This window comes from Loxodonta africana, chromosome 19, assembly GCF_030014295.1.
Source record: "Loxodonta africana isolate mLoxAfr1 chromosome 19, mLoxAfr1.hap2, whole genome shotgun sequence".
Lineage (NCBI taxonomy): Eukaryota > Metazoa > Chordata > Mammalia > Proboscidea > Elephantidae > Loxodonta > Loxodonta africana.
This window is the reverse complement of record NC_087360.1, coordinates 23,893,647-23,914,126: the sequence shown is the minus strand read 5'-3', so window position 1 is coordinate 23,914,126 and position 20,480 is coordinate 23,893,647. Positions and strand designations below refer to the sequence as shown.

The 20,480-nt window shown below is 41.5% G+C and overlaps 1 protein-coding gene across 2 annotated transcripts in view; it reads left to right on the top strand.

Moving 5' to 3' along the window:
- The window catches only part of SLC5A1 (solute carrier family 5 member 1), a 76,719-nt gene extending 56,445 nt beyond the window's left edge, over positions 1-20,274 (top strand). Inside the window, exons 11-15 of one of the 2 annotated variants that reach the window (XM_003419185.3) lie at positions 4,186-4,336; positions 7,338-7,506; positions 9,322-9,537; positions 16,041-16,146; positions 19,557-20,274. In XM_003419185.3, coding sequence (XP_003419233.1) covers positions 4,186-4,336; positions 7,338-7,506; positions 9,322-9,537; positions 16,041-16,146; positions 19,557-19,774 — 860 coding nt within the window. In that variant the 3' untranslated portion in view covers positions 19,775-20,274. Of the gene's footprint in view, positions 1-4,185; positions 4,337-7,337; positions 7,507-9,321; positions 9,538-16,040; positions 16,147-19,526 lie in introns of both variants that reach the window. The other variant, XM_010598716.3, reaches the window with a different exon arrangement.
- Positions 20,275-20,480: the final 206 nt, after the last annotated feature.

Below are 20,480 nucleotides of genomic sequence, written 5' to 3'. Positions count from 1 at the left end.
ACGAGGAGGGGAGGGAGGGAGGGTGGGAGAGGGTTTTTTACTGATTAATTAGTAGATAAGAACTGCTTTAGGTGAAGGGAAGGACAACACTCAATACATGGAAGGTCAGCCCAACTGGACTGGAAGAAAAGCAAAGAAGTTTCCGGGATAAAATGAATGCTTCAAAGGTCAGCGGAGCAAGGGCGGGGGTTTGGGAACCATGCTTTAAGGGGACTTCTAAGTCAATTGGCAAAATAATTCTGTTATGAAAACATTCTGCATCCCACTTTGAAATGTGGCGTCTGGGGTCTTTAATGCTAACTAGCGGCCATCTAAGATGCATCAATTAGTCTCAACCCACCTGGAGCAAAGGAGAATGAAGAACACCAAGGTCACACGACAACTAAGAGCCCAAGAGACAGAAAGGGCCACATGAACCAGAGACCTACATTATCCTGAGGCCAGAAGAACTAGTTGGTGCCCGGCCACAATCGATGACTGCCCTGACAGGGAGAACAACAGAGAACCTCTGAGGGAGCAGGAGATCAGTGGGATGCAGACCCCAAATTCTCATAAAAAGACCATACTTAATGGTCTGACTGAGACTAGAGGAATCCCGGCGGTCATGGTCCCCAAACCTTCTGTTGGCACAGGACAGGAACCATTCCCGAAGACAACTCATCAGACATGAAAGGGACTGGACAGTGGGTAGGAGAGAGATGCTGAAGAAGAGTGAGCTATTTATATCAGGCGGACACTTGAGACTGTGTTGGCATCTCCTGTCTGGAGGGGGGATGGGAGGATAGAGAGAGTTGGAAGCTGGCAAAATTGTCACGAAAGGAGAGACTGACTCATTAGGGGGAGAGCAAGTGGGAGTAAGGAGTAAGATGTATATAAACTTATATGTGACAGACTGACTTGATTTGTAAACGTTCACTTGAAGCTCAATAAAAGTTAATAAAAAAAAAAAAAAAGTGGGGCAGACCATGCCCCAGGGAAACTCCCTTTACACTGGATCAGGGAGGTAACCTGAGTAAGGGTGGTGTTATAATCCCACCCTAACGTTCTTAACGTAAAATTATACTCACAAAATGGAGGACAACCACATAATACTGGGAATCATAGCCTATCCAAGTTGACACCTATTTTTGGGGGACACAATACAACCCATGACAAACAGGTATTAATATGAAGGCAAAAAGTAAGGGTCCTAGGTCCAAGGGATTTATACCTGGAGAATAAATTGACTTCTAGGCTCTTACAAGGAAATACATAGAGAAAAAGGCAGGGAGTGATTTTAGCTCTAGAATGAGGGAGTTTGAAGCAGTAGGTGGATGGGATACAAGGTGAATTCTTACCATAAGGAATGGGCTATCCCAGGAGATTGAGTATTTAACCTTGAGTCCAGAATGCTGTGGTTTTGGTATAGGTCTAAAAGCTGCTGTTCATATTCCATGTTGAAGAAAAATCTCCTAATTCTGGCTCAAGGGAAGTAAGTCTGGTTAGATTAGGGGGCCTAAGAAGACCAAAAATTCAAAGGTATTAATCAGGAAAATTTAGAACAAGCTTTTACGAAATTTTAGTACTGAAATGAAAGGCCATCTAGTCAAATACCTTCACTTTACACCTGGGGAAACTGAGGCTTACAGAAGAGTGACTTTAAGGCCATACAGAAGCTAAGTGTCTACCACCTTGGCTTGCTTAACTCTGCCCAAGGCTGGAATTGAAGAACTTGGGAGGGTTTGTTTGTTTTTAAACCACAGGCTTGATGCATGACCTTGGGAAATCCCTATGCATTTAAATTCTATAAAAATAGAAGTAATAGTTAACTATTCCGTTCAGCCAGGCTGCTTAGTGATTAAGGTTTTAATTAGCAAGAATCACAGTGGCCTTTTTGGAGTTCTGGCTTGGATAACAATGGCCTCTGTTAAGGGCGGGGTAGGGGGAGAGGGGGACATGGTATGGGGGAGGAGGAACCTGTTGCCAAGGACCCTATAGGACAGAGTAGAACTGCCCCATAGGGTTTCTAAGGAGTGCCTCATGGATAGAACTGCTGACCTTTTGGTTAGCAACCATAGCTCTTAACCACTGTGCCACCAGGGTGGCCTCTGTTAGATGCATTTTTTTTCTTTAGATTAGCAGTCCTGGGGTAAGGAAAATAGCTCTGTGCTAGAGTGGGTTCTACACAATACAAAGATGTGTTGCACAGAGAACACTGAAAAACTGTGTTTACATGTACCATGGCTATTCCTTCCCCTTCCACTGCAATCGAGCAGCTGTGAACACTGAATTCACCATTGACCTCCCTGTGTTTGATCAAATAGGTATTTTTCATTCAGCATTTTTGATCACTTATCCTTCTTGAGTTACTCTCGTCCCTTGAATTCCATGGTACTGTACGCTCCTGTTTGTCTTTTTCTTCCATCCTTTGCTGCTGTTTCTTTTGATTTCATTTTCAGATTCAGCCTTCTCTACTCCAAAAGTAAATGTTCCCCCAAATTTGGCCCTTTTTGCCTTCTAAATAGCTCTTGTATTCATCTACCTTTCTCTGTTTTTACCTCCATAACCCAAGTCTGATATGCCATTATTTCTTACCTGGATCACTATGTTCAACAAACACTTTTTGAGTAAACAAATGAATGAGGATTTGATCACAGTATGGTACAGTGGTAGGAGTTCTGTCTCAGCTTAGCAATTAGCTGGTGAAGTAACCCTGGACAAATGGCAAAGCTAGGACTAGAAGCCCTACATCTAACTTCTTGAAATGGACCTTAGTTGTAGCCACTGAAAAATGAGAGAATTGGAATAAATAATCTTTATAACTCTTTCTATAACTCCAATAGTTTGTGATTCGCATTATAAAAACCCAGGAGGAACCGTTTTAAAAATCTCCTAACAAATGACAAAGTAATTAGATTAGGCAGTTTTCATCATTCGTCTCACAAGATTACAGATGAAATTATTTATGGATAAAAAGCCAAGAGAAATGACACAATCATGTTCCAAAATGATCTCAAGATCCAAGAATGTTGAACCAAATCTAACAAGCTGAGATTTAATAGAGGTATAAGTCAAGTTCTGTATATTTAGGTCCCTCAAACTTAACTGTACAGGATCATTGCAAGAAACTAAGGATGTTTACCTTGGAGAAAAGAGATTTCAGGGGACATGAGTTGTCTCTGAGCATGTGAAAGATGGTAAAGTGGATGAAGGGTTAGACCTGTTCTGTATGGATCCAGTGGGTAACCCAAGGGCTGAGTCTGAAGAGAGGCAGATTTCAGACTAGTCAGTACTATCCAAAAGGGAACAGGGTCTCTGTGGGGCAGTGAATTTCCTATAGCTGGAGGGTTTGGGCAGAAGAAATGTCATGGAAGAGACTCATGTATCAGATGGGTAGTTGACCCCTAAGATTACTTTTACTCCTGAGACTGTGTAATGTGAAACCAGATGGTGGTCCCTTAGCTTGGTCTGGACTTCCAGCTCTTGTAAGTGGAACTTTATGCCCTCACTGGCACTGGAGGGAGAAGAGAGATTATAGCCAACCATGCTTGCCATGATGAAGAAAACTTTAAAAATAACAATACCTTATTCTCATTTGGGCAGGTGTAATGTCATTTAGGAAACCCTGGTGGCGTAGTGATTAAGTGCTATGGCTGCTAACCAAGAGGTCGGCAGTTCAAATCCACCAGGCACTCCTTGGAAACTCTATGGGGCAGTTCTACTCTGTCCTATAGGGTCTCTATGAGTCAGAATCTACTCGATGGCAGTGGGTTTGGTTTTGGTTTTTGGGTAATGTCATTTAACACATCAAGAAATGATTTGTTTACTGGAAGACTTGAAAGTAGAACCTCATCTTTTGAATCCTAGTTTAAATCTCTTTCTGCTATATCATGAATATTTTGGGTGAGAGATCTGTACAATCCCCCTCAGATGAAAACCCACACATGCACACACCACCATGATCATCATCGTTGTCATAATCGATTGCAAAAGTATTTACCTCATATATATTTGTTCTCAGTTCTTTGTTGGCTGCTGTGGGGCTTACGAAATAATTTAAAGCCACAACCCATTCCTTTAAACTTGTAGTCCTTCTGGGAAGATAAATCAGAACATATGGCAGGGTTTCAGAAGGCCTTCATACTTTCCCAGCACAAAAGATCTGAGGTGCTGTGTGTGCCACTCAGGATCTCTTTTTTGTCCCAGGACTGCGAGGGCTGATGCTGTCAGTCATGATGGCCTCTCTCATGAGCTCCCTGACCTCCATCTTCAACAGCTCCAGCACCCTCTTCACCATGGACATCTACACTAAAGTCCGGAAGGGAGCATCTGAGAAAGAGCTCATGATTGCAGGAAGGTAAATGCTGCTTCCCTCTGCCATGCACAAAAAACACTTGATCAGAGTGGTTCTGTCTCTGCTACCCCTCAGCTCACAGAAGACTGGCAGATGCCTGGGTGGAATGAGAGTAACTTTAAATTGGAGATCATCCAGGAGCTGGAAGTGATATCAGAGACCATCTAATCCAATCCTCAGGCTATTGATGAACAAAATGAGGTCCGGAGAATGACCTGCTTAAGTGGACAGTGGCAACGCTAGGACTAGAATCTGTGGTAGGCTCAGTCCCTGTCCAAAGTCCTTATGCTGCCCCATGCTCAGCCAGCAGCTCTCCATGTTGGCCATTTTTTGAGGCCTAGACCCTTCAGTTCTACTCTGTCCTATAGGGTCGCTATGAGTCGGAATTGACTCGATGGGACTGGGTTGGATAGACCCTTCAGATGCCTTGACCTTTTGATGCAAATTTTGCAGAACCATTGTGAAGATCAGGTGAGATTGTGCTTGTGAACATGCTTTGTGAAGTCTAAAACACCATGCTATGTGCACATTTATTATTGTCCGAGGGGCTAATAGACACGACAGATGCAAAAAGCAGCAGAGCAATGATACATGGGTCAGGTGTGCTTATTATCACCATTATTCATGGAGTAGATGCTCTGGGTAGAGGTTTAACAGAAGCTCTGCTATGTCTCTCCATGGAGCCAAGGCAGGTCAACAAGTCCCTGGGATGTCAGTCCAGGAAAAGTTTCCAGTGAAGTACCCAGGAGGAGTATGGGTTTTTACCTCATAGGTCTCATCAGAGATTAGGGTAAAGGAAGGAAAGGAGAAATGGACACCTGGCACTGAGAAGAAGTCTGACCAGGCCAGAGTCTACTTACTGTTTCACAGAAATCAGCCTCATTACCTTGGCTGGTTTTTCCACAGGAAAGAGTTTACTGACTTTTCCTGTTATTTATAAGGCTCAAGACCCAGAATAGAAAGACAGCAACTTTGCTGCTCTGCTCAGGCCTGGAGCCCATGGCCCTGAGATTATGTTGGTGCTCGCATTTCTGGGCATTCCATGATTGCCGCCCTGAGGCTTTTCCCTCCTTGAACAGGTTTACATTTACGTGAAACTGTTTCAGACTCAGTTGTGGGAACCGTCAGAGTGATCAGGGGCTCAGAGGGGGAGAAATGAGCATGGCAGGCCATAGTCAGGGATAGCTCCTGGGGAAGAACCTGAGTTTAGTCTAAAGTGTTGAGTGGGATTTGGTAAGTAGGGAACATGCAAAGGGCATCCCAAAGGGAGAAATATGTGAGCACAGCACTGCTTTGTGAAGATCAGCTTAAGATTCTTTTGCCTTAAATTTGGGTAAGTGAGATAAGGAAACATGGCCTTGTTTCTAATTAAATCAAAAGTGCAGATAAGAAGAGCTTGAAAGAGAACCCTCCAATCTTATCAGAACTTGAAGTGAAACTCAGAAATAGGAGAGTTAGAAGTACCTGGTAATGTCTCTTTCTATCTAGACTGTTCCTTTATAAAATCTTCCTGGTTTATTTTTTTAAGTTTATTATAAAGAAGAAGAAGGAGAAGGAAAGAAAATACTACTATTACTACTAATATAAAGAAAAAACTACTAATAGTTTTTATTATTTATTTAGTGCCTACTATTTGCTTTTTTTTTTATTTGCTAGGTGTTTTACTATCACTGATCCTTATTTCAGACTTGTGAGGTTGGTCATATTGTCCTCAGTTTCCAGAGGAGGAAATCGAGACTCAGATAGGTTGCCTTAGTCAGGGTTCTCTAGAGAAATAGAACCGTGGTTGATGTAAAATGTTAAGTGCTACTAATCAGAAGGTTGGCAGTTTGAATCCACCCAGAGGTGCCTCAGGAGAAAGGCCTGGGGATCTGCTTTTAAAGGTCACAGTCGTTGAGAACCCTATGGAATGCAGTTCTACTCTGACACACATGGGGTCACCATGAGTCAGAAATGACACGATGGCTATTGGTTTTATAGATATGTGTATGTGTATACATATGCATCTGTATGCATTAATGAATTGGCTCCTACAGCAATGGGGAACTGACAAGTTTAAAATTTGTAGGTCAGGTGACAGGCTGGAGATTTCTACGGTCTTGTGTTCCAAAATCCCAAGGTCAGACAATGGGAAATGAAGATTGATGGGTTCTGACAAAATGCCTATTTACATTCTGGAGGCAAAATACGCTCTAGGGAAAACTCCCTTTTTGCTTTGAACGCCTTCAACTGATTGAATGAGGCCATCCACATTATGGAGTGTCATCTGCTTTACTTAAATAATCTGGTTTGATCATTTGTAACAACTTCATAACAGCATCTAGACTGTTAGGTTTGACCAAACATCTGGGCACCATAGCCTAGTCAAGATGACACATTAAGTTAATCATTACAGAGGTTACTCAATGAGTCCCATGTCGTACAGAGAGAATTATAATTTGAATTTGAATCTAGGACTGTCTGGCTCCAAAGTCCATACTCTTGTTCCTATAGTCTATTCCCCCTCAACTGGAATATGTTTATGGTAGTGACTGGGTCTAGGTTATTATTGAATCACTCATAGGTACAGACGACTTTCCTGAAGGCAAAGTTTGGAAGAGAAAAGCCTGAAGAATGAATTTGCTAATTATTTCTCCTTGCTGTGGTTATATTTGCTAATGAGATTTTATGTATATGTATAATATAAATAATAATTTAAAAAATATATAAACCTGTTCTTTTCAAGTCGATTCTGACTCCTACCAACCCTATAGAACAGAGTAGAACTGCCCCCATAGTATTCCAAGGCTGTAAATCTATGGAAGCAGACTGCCACATCTTTCTTCACAGAGTGGCTCGTGGGTTAAAACGTCTGACCTTTCGGTTAGTAGTTGAGCACTTGATCACTGTACTACCAGGGCTCTCTCTATGTATATATGTATACATACAGGCACGCACACAGTAATATGTATTTATTCCTGTGCAGTTATTTTCTGACACTCTATTGTGGGGGCTTTGATTCCAGGGCGTTCATCCTGGTCCTGATTGGCATCAGCATCGCCTGGGTGCCCATTGTGCAGTCGGCACAAAGTGGGCAACTCTTCGATTACATCCAGTCCATCACCAGTTACTTGGGACCACCCATTGCAGCTGTTTTCCTGCTTGCTATTTTCTGCAAGAGAGTCAATGAACCAGTAGGTATCATTCTGGCATGTCCAGAATAAAGACTAAAGAAATTAAAAAAAAAAAAAATAGGAAAAAGTTAATTGCCAAGAGGAAAAAAAAAAGCCTTAGAAAGTTGTATCAATACTATTCACACAAACTCAAGGTCAAGAAGTACTATTTTGAGTGACAAATGAGTGGGGAACAGGTACTTCTTTTTCCTTACTCATTTATTCATTTAGCAGACACTTTCAGGTGCCAGACATGGGGCGAGGAATTAGAAACACAAAGATTTAGGAAACCTGATTCCTGCCCTGGACAAGCGCCCAGCTCAGATGGGGAGACAGAGAAGTGAGTGAGTAATTACATAGCAGGGAGATCAGTGCTGGCGATGGAGGTGTGTCCACAGTGCTGCGGCCACAGCAAGGAGAGAGAATCCACTCAGTTCTCTCTGGGGAGCAGGGATGGGACATTCAGGCTAGAACAACGTTACCGGGAAGGGAGGTGCCTGTGCTCTCCCAGGTAGAGGGAATGACCTGTATAGAGACCCAGACACGTGAACATACATGTCGTGTTTAAAGAGTAGCTGGTAATTTACAGCTATTAAGAACAACACTTGACAAATCATGAAGACCCCTTTTGGCCATCCTTCTATGAACACACTTTACTTTATTATTGGCTCTCTTAAAATGTGGTCTCCAGATCTAGACCTGGCGTATTCTGTCAGGCCTTCAGTGGGACAAGAATCCTTTAGGTGCAGACTGACCAAAAATCAATCACTCTAACATGCAACCACAAAATTCAGTGCAAAAACACATAGTTCAGTTTTATGTTTTCAAATTAAAAACAGCAACTTTGGATCCATAAAGAGGGATGAAGAAGGAAGTTTTATTTATATTTTGATAGGAGAGTTCCTTTCTCCTCCATTCCCAAAGGACCTAATTTCTTTTTCCATGTCTTCAAGGAATACAAATTAATTCACAAATTGTTACTTACATTTGAATGTGCCTAAATCTATAGGCTGGTAGTGATTGTAGCTGAGGACAGGGAGGTTCAAATTATTTTAAAAGTTAAAGACAATTATTTTTGGGATTATTAAGACCTGTAGTTAATATTATATGCCAGTTATTAGACACTTTATTGTTGTTAGCTGCCATCTAGTTGACTTTGACTCATGGCGACCTTATGTACAACAGAACGAAACTTTGCTCAGTCCTATGTCATCCTCAAAATTGTCAGCATGTTTGAGTTCATTGTTGCAGCTATTGTGCTGATCCATCTCGAAAGTCTCCCATGCCCATGTTGGCTCTCTACATCACCAAACATGATGTCTACCTTTAGTGATTGATACTTCCTGATGACATTTCCAAAGCAAAGGAGTTGGATAGTATTCTGTTGTCATCCTTAAGGTTTTCATGGGCTAATTTTTGGAATTAGATCAATAGGCCTTTCTTTCTAGTCTGTTCTTAGTCTGGAAGCTCCGAAGGGTCTGCCACAGGTGACCCTGCTGGTGTTTGAGATGCTAGTAGCATGGCTTCCACCATCATAGCAACACGCAAGCCACCATAGTACAACAAACTGACAAATGGGTGGTATATTAGACATTTTACCCCACTATATTATGAATGTTTCTTTTACGATCCAGGTAAAATCATATCCCTGAAACATGATAAATACATCCACTGAAGGCCTGATCATATTCCAGTCTCCAGTGTTCTTGTTCTAGAAGGCCTGGAGCTATAATTCCCCCCCCCCTTTATTCCCTCACTTCTGTTTCCACAGGTACGCCAGAATGCTCAGCTGTGCTCTGTGTGTGGCATTAGTTAACCCAGAGTTTTCTTTCACAGGGAGCCTTCTGGGGACTGATCCTAGGATTTCTGATTGGGTTAGCCCGTATGATTACTGAATTTTCCTATGGAACCGGGAGCTGCACGCAGCCCAGCAACTGCCCCACAATTATCTGTGGTGTGCACTACTTGTACTTTGCCATCATCCTCTTTGTCATTTCTATCATCGTCACCGTAGTCGTCTCCCTCTTAACTAAGCCCATTCCAGATGTCCATGTGAGTATCCATTTGGGAGGCCTGGCTTTCTCTTGTTTCATGTTCATGCTGCCGTGCTCATTTTCACTGGTCTTGGCTTAGATATTTCACATTCACATGACAAAAATGGGCCATACTTGGCATTGGTTTCAGGCAGAAGGATACAGGACAGGAAGCACAGTGAATCAGCAAGGCCATGTCAGGCATGTGTCTTCAATGGGAGTCCTCACACTATTTCACACTTCAGCCCAGGGTCTATTCTCTGGCCCCATTCCCCAAGTGACAGCTGAAGTGCAAGGAAATGAAATCACACGGGCAGGTGTAGGGGCCTTCCTGGCTCAGAGGCCCGTGTCTCAAATAAAACCTGATATTTCTTATTAACAGTCCCATGGTCCTTAGTTTCTAGGAGTTCCAGCAAGGGACATACCTTGTTACAAGAATCACCACACTGAGGGGAGCCCGAAGTATGATTTCTCATTTGAATTTTTTTTCCGATTAAGTCATAGAAGCTAAGACATTTCTAACAGTATCAATGCCCAATTGATTCAAAACTTCAAAAATTGTGAGTACTTTTCTTTAGTTTTAGATAAACCCCTTGGTTTGGGGTTCATTTATAGCCCTTGCAAGCCAGTTGCAGTTTACTGTTTAGGAGTCATATTTAGCATAAGCAATGTAGTCTGGTAATTCAACACAGCGGACGTTCCAGTTTTTCAGATTTCCAAGGGATCAGAGCTAAAAAACTAACCCAAGGCCATATTTGTCCACAGAAAAGGAGAATGGATTTAGCTAATGCTTTACACACACACACACACACACACACACACAACAAATACAGGCATCCAAAGAATTCTTAAGAGACGTGAAACCCCAGTGCCAAATTTTCAAGAGCTGTGACCAACCTCAATGCCAAACAAAGACTGCTTTCATATTGTCTGCTGGTCAGATTTGTGATGGGCTTTTTCATGTTGTATCAACTGCTTCCCCATGTCTCAGTCTTTTAAAGTATCAAAATGTCAAACACATTTATCTCCATGCTTCTTTTTGCAGTAGAGAAAGCAAGGTAGTCACCAAGACGGTATGGATAGGATGAACACTTTGCGTTGTTTTTCAAACTTCTCCAAGATTCTGGTTCATGCTCTAGACTGTGTCAATAGAAATTGTGCCTCCAGCTCTACCCTGTTCCAATATCATACACATGATTCTGCAGATTTTTCCACCCTGAGTATGACAAACATTTAGCACAAAAATCTGATCTTACATTGTAGGTCTGGACAACTAGGTGTCTAGTCTTGTTTCCCAGTTGTTGTTGTTGTTAGGTGCTGTAGTGTTGGTTCTAGCTCATAGTGACCCTATGTACAATAGACCGAAACACTGCCCAGTCCTATGCCATCCTCACAATTCTTTCTATCTTTGAGTTCGTTGTTGCAGCCACTACGTCAATCCATCTTGTTGAGGGCCTTCCTCTTTTTTGCTGACCCTCGACTTTGCCAAGCATCATGTCCTTCTCCAGGGACTGGTCCCTCCCGACAACATGTCCAAAGTACGTAAGATGAAGCCTCACCAACTTTGCTTCTAAGCAGCATTCTATCTGTACTTCCTCCAAGACAGATTTTTTCGTTCTTCTGGCAGTCTATGGTATATTCAATATTCTCTACCAACACCATAATTCAAAGGTGTCAATTCTTCTTCAGTCTTTCTTATTCATTGTCCAGCTTTCGCATGCATATGAGGTGATTGAAAATACCATGGCTTGCGTCAGGTGCACCTTAGTCCTCAAAGAGACACCTTTTCTTCTTAACATGTGAAAGAGGCCTTTTCAGCAGATTTGCCCAATGCACTGTGTTGGTCGATTTCTTGACTGCTGCTTCCATGGGCGTTGATTGTGGATCTAAGTAAATGAAATCCTTGGAAACTTCAATCTTTTCTTCATTTTTCATGACATTGCTCATTGGTCCAGTTGTGAGGATTTTTGTTGTCTTTATGTTCAGGTGCAATCCATACTGAAGGCTGTAGCCTTTGATCTTCATCAGTAAGTACTTCAACCCCTCTTCACTTTCAGCAAGCAAGGCTGTGTTGTCTGCATAATGCAGGTTGTTAATGAGTCTTCCTCCAATCCTGATGCCCCGTTCTTCTTCATATAGTCCAGCTTCTCGTATTATTTGCTCAGCATACAGATGGAATAAGTATGGTGAGAGGATACAGCCCTAACACACACCTTTTTTGAATTTAAATCATGCAGTATCCCCATGTTCTGTTTGAACAACTGCCTCTTGGTCTATGTACAGGTTTCTCATGGGCAAAATTAAGTGTTCTGGAATTCTCATTCTTCACAATGTATCCATATTTTGTTATGATCCACATAGCTGAACGCCTTTGCATAGCCAATAAAACACAGGTAAACATTTTTCTGGTATTCTCTGCTTTTAGCCAAGATCCACCTGACATCAGCAATGATATCCCTCATTCCTCGTTCTCTTCTGAAGCTGCCTTGAATTTCTGGCAGTTCCTTGTCAATGTACTGTTGCAACCACTTTTGAATAATCTTCAGCAAAATTTTACTCGCATGTGGTATTAATAATATTGTTTGATAATTTCAGCATTCTGTTGGATCACCTTTCTTTGTAATGGGTGTGGATATGGATCTCTTCCAGCCTGTTACCCAGGTAGCTGTCTTCCAAATTTCTTGGCAGAGATGAGTGAACACTTCCAGATTTGCTTGTTGAAACATCTCAGTTGGTATTCCATCAATTCCCGGAGCCTTGTTTTTTCACCAGTGCCTTCAGTGCAGCTTTGATTTCTTCATGCAGTACCATCGGTTCTTGATGATATAGTTGAACATTGACCAATTCTTTTTAGTACAGTGACTCTGTGTATTCCTTGCATCTTCTTTTGATGCTTCCTGTGTCTTTCAATATTTTGCCCATGCTGTTGTTGTTAGGTGCAGTTGAGTTGGTTCCAACTCACAGTGACCCTATGCACAACAGAATGAAACACTGTGTGGTCCTGAGCCATCCTTACAATTGTTGTTATGCTTGAGCTCATTGTTGAAGCCACTGTGTCAATCCACCTCGTTGAGGGTTTTCCTCTTTTCCGCTGACGCTGTACTCTGCCAAGAATGATGTCCTTCTCCAGAGACTGATCCCTCCTGACAACATGTCCAAAGTATGTAAGACACAGCCTCGCCATCCTTGCTTCTAAGGAGCATTCTGGTTGGACTTCTTCCAAGACAGATTTGTTCATTCTTTTGGCAGTCCATGGTATACTCAATATTCTTCGCTAGCACCACAATTCAAAGACGTCAATTCTTCTTCAGCCTTCCTTATTCACTGCCCAGCTTTCACATGCATATGATGTGATTGAAAATACCATGGCTTGGGCCAGGCGCACCTTAGTCTTCAAAGTGACATCTTTGCTCTTCAACACTTTAAAGAGGTCCTTTGCAGCAGATTTACCCAATGCAATGTGTCTTGTGACTTCTTGACTGATGCTTCCATGGCTGTTGATTGTGGATCCAAGTAAAATGAAACCCTTGACAACTTCAATCTTTTCTCCGTTTATCATGATATTGCTCATTGGTCTAGTTGTGAGGATTTTTGTTTTCTTTATGTTGAGGAGCAATCCATACTGAAAGCTGTGGTCTTTAATCTTCATTAGTAAGTGCTTCAAGTCCTCTTCACTTTCAGCAAGCAAGGTTGTGTCATCTGCATAATGCAGGTTGTTAACGAGTCTTCCTCCAATCCTGATACCCTGTTCTTCTTCTATAGTCCAGCTTCTCGGATTATTTGCTCAGCATACAGATTGAATAGGCATGGTGAAAGAATACAACCCTGGTGCACACCTTTCCTGACTTTAAGCCAATCAGTATTCCCTTGTTCTGTCTGAACAACTGCCTTTTGATCTATGTAAAGGTTCCTCATGAGCACATTCAAGTGTTCTGGAATTCCCATTCTTTGCAATGTTATCCATAATTTGTTATGATCCAAACAGTTGAATGCCTTTGTATAGTCAATAAAACACAGGTAAACGTCCTTCTAATATTCTCTGCTTTCAGCCAGGATCCATCTGACATCAGCAATGATATCTCTGGTTCCACGTCCTCTCCTGAAACCGGCCTGAATTTCTGGCAGTTCCCTGTTGATATACTGCTGCAGCAGTTTTTGAATGATCCTCAGCAAAATTTTGCTTGCATGTGATATTAATGATATTGTTCTATAATTTCCACATTCAGTTGGATCACCTTTCTTGGGAATAGGCATAAATATGGATCTCTTCCAGTCAGTTGGCCAGGAAGTTGTCTTCCATATTTCTTGGCATAGACGAGTGAACACCTCCAATGCTGCATCTGTTTGTTGAAACATCTCAATTGATATTCCATCAATTCCTGAAGCCTTGTTTTTTGCCAATGCCTTCAGAGCAGCTTGGACTTCTTCCTTCAGTACCATCGGTTCCTGATCATATGCCACCTCTTGAAATGGTTGAACATCAACTAATTCTTTTTGGTATAATGACTCTGTGTATTCCTCCCATCTTCTTTTGATGCTTCCTGCGTCGTTTAATATTTTCCCCATAGAATCCTTCACGATTGCAACTCGAGGCTTGAATTTTTTCTTCAGTTCTTTCAGCTTGAGAAATGCTGAGTGTGGTTTTTTTTTTTTTTTTTTTTTGCCTTTTGGTTTTCTAACTCCAGGTCTTTGCAGATTTCATTATAATACTTTACTTTGTCTTCTTGAGCCACCTCTGAAATCTTCTGTTCAGCTCTTTTAATTCATTTCTTCCCTTTGCTTTAGCTACTCAGTGCTCAACAGCAAGTTTCAGAGTCTCTTCTGACATCATTTTGGTCTTTTTTTTTCTTTCCTGTCTTTTAAATAAACTTCTGCTTTCTTCATGTATGATGTCCTTGATATCATCCTACAACTTGTCTGATCTTCGGTCATTAGTGTTCAGTGCTTAAAATCTATCCTTGAGATGTCTCTAAATTCAGGTGGGATATACTCAAATTCATACTTTGGCTCTTGTGGACTTGTTTTAATTTTCTTCAGCTTCAACTTGAATTTGCATATGAGCAATTGATGGTCTGTTCCACAGGTGGCCCCTGGCCTTGTTCCGACTGATGATATTGAGCGTCTCCATTGTCTCTTTCCACAGATAGTCAATTTGATTTCTGAGTAGTCCATCTGGTGAGGTCCACTTGAATAGTTGCTGTTTATGTTGTTGAAAAAAGGTATTTCCAGTAACGAGACTTATCATGGGAGCTCTGGCATTATTTCTATCACCAAGGCCATATTTTCCAACTACCAACCTTTCTTCTTTGTTTCCTTTTGTATTCCAATCACCAGTAATTATCAATGCATCTTGATTGCATGTATGATCAATTTTCAGACTGCAGAAGTTGGTAAAAATCTTTAATCTCTTCATGTTTGGCATTAGTGTTTGGTACATAAATTTGAATAGTAATTGTATTAACTGTTCTTTCTCATAGGTGTATGGATATTATACTATCACTGACAGTGTTGTACTTCAGAACAGATCTTGACATGTTCTTTTTGACGATGAATGCAATGCAGTTCTCCTTCAATTTTTCAATTCTGGCGTATTGGACCATGTTGTAGTCCGATTCAAAATGGCTGATACCAGTCCATTTCAGCTCACTAATGCCTAGTATATTGATCTTCAAGAGTTCCATTCTTTTTTGACAACTTCAAATTTTCTTAGATTCATATTTTGTACCTTCCATATTTTGATTACTAATGGATATTTGCAGCTATTTCTTCTCATTTTGAGTCATGCCATATCAGCAAATGAAGGTCCCCAAAGCTTTATTCCATCTGCGTTATTAAGTTTGAATTTACTTTGAGGAGATAGTTCTTCCCCAGTCGTGTTTTGAGTGCTTTTCAACCTGAGGGGCTCATTTTCTGACACTATGTCAGTGTTCTGCTGCTATTCATAAGGTTTTCACTGGCCACTTTTTTCAGAAGTAGGTTGCCTCATCCTTCTTCCCAGTCTCTCTTAGTGTGGAAGCTCTGCTGAAACTTTTCCACTATAGGGTGACCCCACTGGTATTTGAAATGCCAGAGGCATAGCTTCCAGCATCATAACATCACACAAGCCACCACAGTATGACAAACTAATATATGAGTGATGATGTTTCCCAGTAACGATGTTAAAAGGAGCAAACTAATTTATCATCAGTAACAAGAATTCGTTCACTTAACAAAACAAAAAGCCCATTGCCATGGAGTTGATTCTAACTCCTGGTGACCACATTTCTGTATTCAAGGCAGTCCTCTTAGCCTCTGAATAGACATACATCATAAGGTCTACTGTATAAACACATGTATGATTTATATCTAAATTCCCAACATAGTTGGGATAATGCTGAGAATGGGACAGTTATCTGTGTTCTTTCTGGGACTGAGAGGCCACATGCGTTTTCCTTTCTTGGCACATATTCCTTTGTTCTCCCTTCTTCTTTTTGCGAGACACTGTTTAGCTCTTTTTGCTGACCTGTCCTGTTTTCTCTGCAGCTCTACCGTCTGTGCTGGAGTCTCCGCAACAGCAAAGAGGAGCGAATTGATCTAGATGCAGGCGAGGAGGAAATCCAGGAAGCTCCAGAGGAGACCATTGAAATTGGTGACTTATGACTCACAGACTATTTCCAAGTTCTAAAAATTACTCCTACAGTAATAGCAAGACCACTTTCCTGAAGGCTTTACTAAATATCTTCATCAAAGTTCAGATCTCTTCCCTAGAGGGACTGAGGAATGGGATGGGGATGAGATGGATGAATGAGATTTGGGAAGTTCACTCCAAGGCCTAGTCAAGGGGAGGAGAAAGGTGCAGAATCATCCCACCTCTCCTGGCCTCAGATTTTACAGCGATCAGTGAGTAAGTGTACGTGAGGAACATGCCACCCTGCTGTGGGGCATGACCAGGGATGAGAGGAGAGTCAGAGCTCTTCTGACATAGCCTATGAACTGACTGCAGGTGGAATTAAAGCTATGGTCAGTTCTGGGGACCTCAGAAAGATGGGATATAGGCTCTTGGGATTTTATGTCTCTCTGACTTACTGTATTAGATTTAGAAATTCAAATTTCTCTGGAAACCTGATGAAATAATGCTTAGTTGGTGCTCAGAGAATTATCTTGATCATGGAGATATGCTTTCTTTAACTTTAGTGTTGCAACTTTACTTCCCTACATGGCAGAGGTGCACATATGAAGGATGGTTGTGTATATATGTGGCGTGGACAGGCATGGGAGTTCAAGGTCATATGTGCTTGACCTAGTGCTGGGTTGGAAGTCTCATCACTCCATTCAAAGGACAGCACAGCTGCATCAGAACAATTCCTGAATATAGCCACTAGGAATATCATAGAATCCTAACTTTGGAAAGAATCCAAGAGATAATTTGCTTTTATCACCTAAATTTATTTACAGACATGTAAATTGAGATTCAGGGAGGGAGAGACTTTGCATGTGGTTCCAGGTCTCATACAGTCTACTTTTGATCTCTAACGGCCTTTCAGTCCTAAATTCTGTGACTATGCAAGTGCAGGAGGGAACCTGGAGCCGGAGGTAGATGACATGGTGACTTTCTGTTTTTTTTTTGGAACAGGCAGGTGTGAACCCTGTTGTTGCTGTGTGCCATGGAGTTGATTCTGACTTATAGCAAACCTATAGGACAAAGTAGAACTCCCCCTTAGCGTTTCCTAGGCTGTAATATGAACATTACTCCTCCAAAAATATCTTCACTTTGAGTGATAACATCATAGCTGTGAATGGGACATAGATAAGGAGGTATTTTGAGTGCCGAGAGTTTTCATTTGGAAGAAGAGATTATTTTTGTGTAAACCAGAGGGCAGGATTAAGACTTATGGGTGAAAAGAACCCTCCAATTTTAACTCAAAGTTAAGGAGGCAGGATAGGGCAGAGACAGAATGTGGGATCTATAATCAGGCAGAACTGGGACTGAATCTTGGCTCCTTTGCTTACCACACTGGGCAAATGTTCCATTTTTCTAAGGCTTAGATTCCTCACCTAAAAGTATTTTAGATAATAGCCCACACCTCATAGTACTTTTGGAAACATTGACTGAGATAATGTTTGACTATAAAAATTTTTTTTGTCAAAATCATGATTATTATTAAAGAAGAGTTTTATAATTGATTTGGTTTGGAAAGGAATGAGTGGAAAGTGTGTATCTATCAGGGATGCTACAGAGGAGACCCCTACACTGGCTAGAGAATCAACTTGATGACTTCTGAGGTTCAAGGCAGTGCTAGAATTATTGATGAATTCATGGTGCCCTTTTTTATTAAAGCACAATAAACCAAGCTCTCTTGAGGGCATTTACAGACCATGGATATGGCCTCACCATACTCTGAAGTGTTGAGAAATAACAGCATGAAGAAACCTTTCAGCTTCATCATCTTCCCCATCATCATGATGTATGATGATATGACCATAACATATTTTAATTATGAATACCTTACCCTAGATGGGAGCCCTGGTGGTGCAGTGGTTAAGAGCTTGGCTGATAACCAAAATGTCAGCAGTTAAAATCCACCAGGCACTCCTTGGAGACCCTATGGGGAAGTTTTGCTCTGTCCTATAGGGTCTCTATGAGTCAGAATCCACTTGGCAGCAACAAGTTTGTTTTTTATGCTTTGTTTTAGCATCACATCGTTCTTTTAAGGAAAACAATTTAAGTATGATTCTTCCAATTGTACAGATGAGGAAAATGAGACATAGGGACTTTCCCAAGGTTGCTCATTTTTTGAAGTAACCAAGAAAACCATGTATTTCTTACTTGAGCCGATCAGTGAGCCCAATTCCTTGCTATTCCTTCCATTTCTCTTATTTTGGTGGAGTGGTGAAAGGGGAGGGGTATGAGTATGTTTGTCTCTCTTTCTTATGTGTGTGAGTGGAAAGAGAATGGAAGGAGGTTAACATTAACACTACGTGTTTGGTGCTCTCTCATTAAATCTTACAATGACGAAAGTGTTATTTATCCAATTCTATATATGCCTGAGGATAAGAGTGGTGAAGCATCTGGGCCACAAAGCTGGGCTTGGGTCCCAGTTCTGACACATTTGTGTGCTTGATCGCTAAAATTCTTTCAGGTTCTAACATTCTGTAACTCTAGTAGGAAAAAAGAGACTACCGCGCAGTGGATCCTTGGCCATGGTGCTGAAAACTCAATGGGCTTGATCTCATAGCCAGTAAGAAGCAGAGCTGGAATTCAAACCCAGAGTTCAGAAGAGAGATTCATTTTTCTTAATGGGCATACATTAGAGTATCAGGGACAGTTTGATGGTTTGATTCTGTAGTGTTGACATGCACCATCAGAGATCTTTAGGCCATAAAAAGTGTTGATCACTACTGCCCCTGCATCAGAGCCTGTTAGGACAAATCCTTACCACCTGGCTGAGTGTTGCTGCAGTCTGGGATTTCCAGGTGTAGGCAATGCATTTCTGGGTCATCCAGGGCTGCAGCAAGCAGAAATGAGTTTGTTTCTGAGGTGGATTTTTTTTTTTTTATGTCTTTCATATGTCACAGTTCCTTAGCCGGTGGTTAACATTTTTCTCTGATAAACTATTTCCTGTTTGACCCTTACTGTTTTAATCAGGGAAACCCTGGTGGCGTAGTGGTTAAGTGCTGTGGCTGCTAACCAAAGGGTCGGCAGTTCAAACCCGCCAGGCACTCATTGGAAACTCTATGGGGCAGTGCTACTTTGTCTTATAGGGCTGCTATGAGTCAGAATCGACTCGACAGCACTGGGTTTGGTTTTTTTGTTTGTTTTAATCAGAATATATTTCCATTTGACTGATAGGTTATCTTAGGTTAGCTGATCATAAAGATGTAAGATAGATCTATTAACACTTCTTGTGACTAATTTACATCCTTTCAACATTTTGTACCATTTCCATTTCTATAAACGAGAAAACTGGGAAGTTTCTCCCAATGCTAAATGATATTACTTCTCCTTGGAAACCATATCCAGACACTCAGTAATTCTTTTATGTCTTTCCTCTGACACAGAAGTTTCTGAGAAGAAGAAAGGATGGTTCAGGCGGGGCTTTGACCTGTTTTGTGGGCTGGACCAGCAGAAGGGCCCCAAGATGACCAAGGAAGAGGAGGCAGCAATGAAGGAGAAGATGACAGACATCTCTGAGAAGCCTTTGTGGCGGATGGTAGTGAACATCAATGGCATCATCCTGGTCACTGTGGCTGTCTTCTGCCATGCATATTTCGCCTAAGTCCTGCTTTCTGCTGCAGGCTGTGCTCATGAAGGCCAGATTCTTTGCTCTGACTCTCTTTAGTCCCATTCTGTGGTGTGGAAGGGAAGTCAGCCCGTTGTAAATTTTGCTCAGATGGATAGATGTGTACATGTGTAATTACAGGCTAGACAGATGAAAATAATTAGTTTACTGTTAAATTATGTATTTGAAGCCAATATGATCTGGTCAGGTGTACATGCTACAGTTTCAAGAGGAAAATACACTCAGTTTTATCTAGAAAAAGACAAACTAAGAAACAGAAGGCCTGCGATGTCTGATGCTTGTATGTCTCAGGTAGACTCAGCACGTCAACACTGTTTGTAACCCTTGAATATTATTTTGAGAGATCACCTTCCCCTTCTTCTTTTTTTTTTTTTTAAAGCAAATATCTTGCCCCATCATATCTCTGTCAACTTTTTCCTGGCACAAGAAAAACTGGTCTGATAAACTGATGGACACATTAAAGCTGAGGATGGGAGCTTGATAAGGCTCCTGTGCTAGGTGGGTGTTTGCTCTTTGAAGTAGAGGACTGGGGATAGCAACACTTCCCCTGAAGGGAGGGACCAGGCACAGCCTCAGACCAGTGGGAAAGGGATAATCTTAAACCCAGGTAATTTTCTGGTCTTCTTAAAAGTGTCCGTTGTGAGTCCCCCAAATATGGAATTTCACTAATTTTGCCATTCAT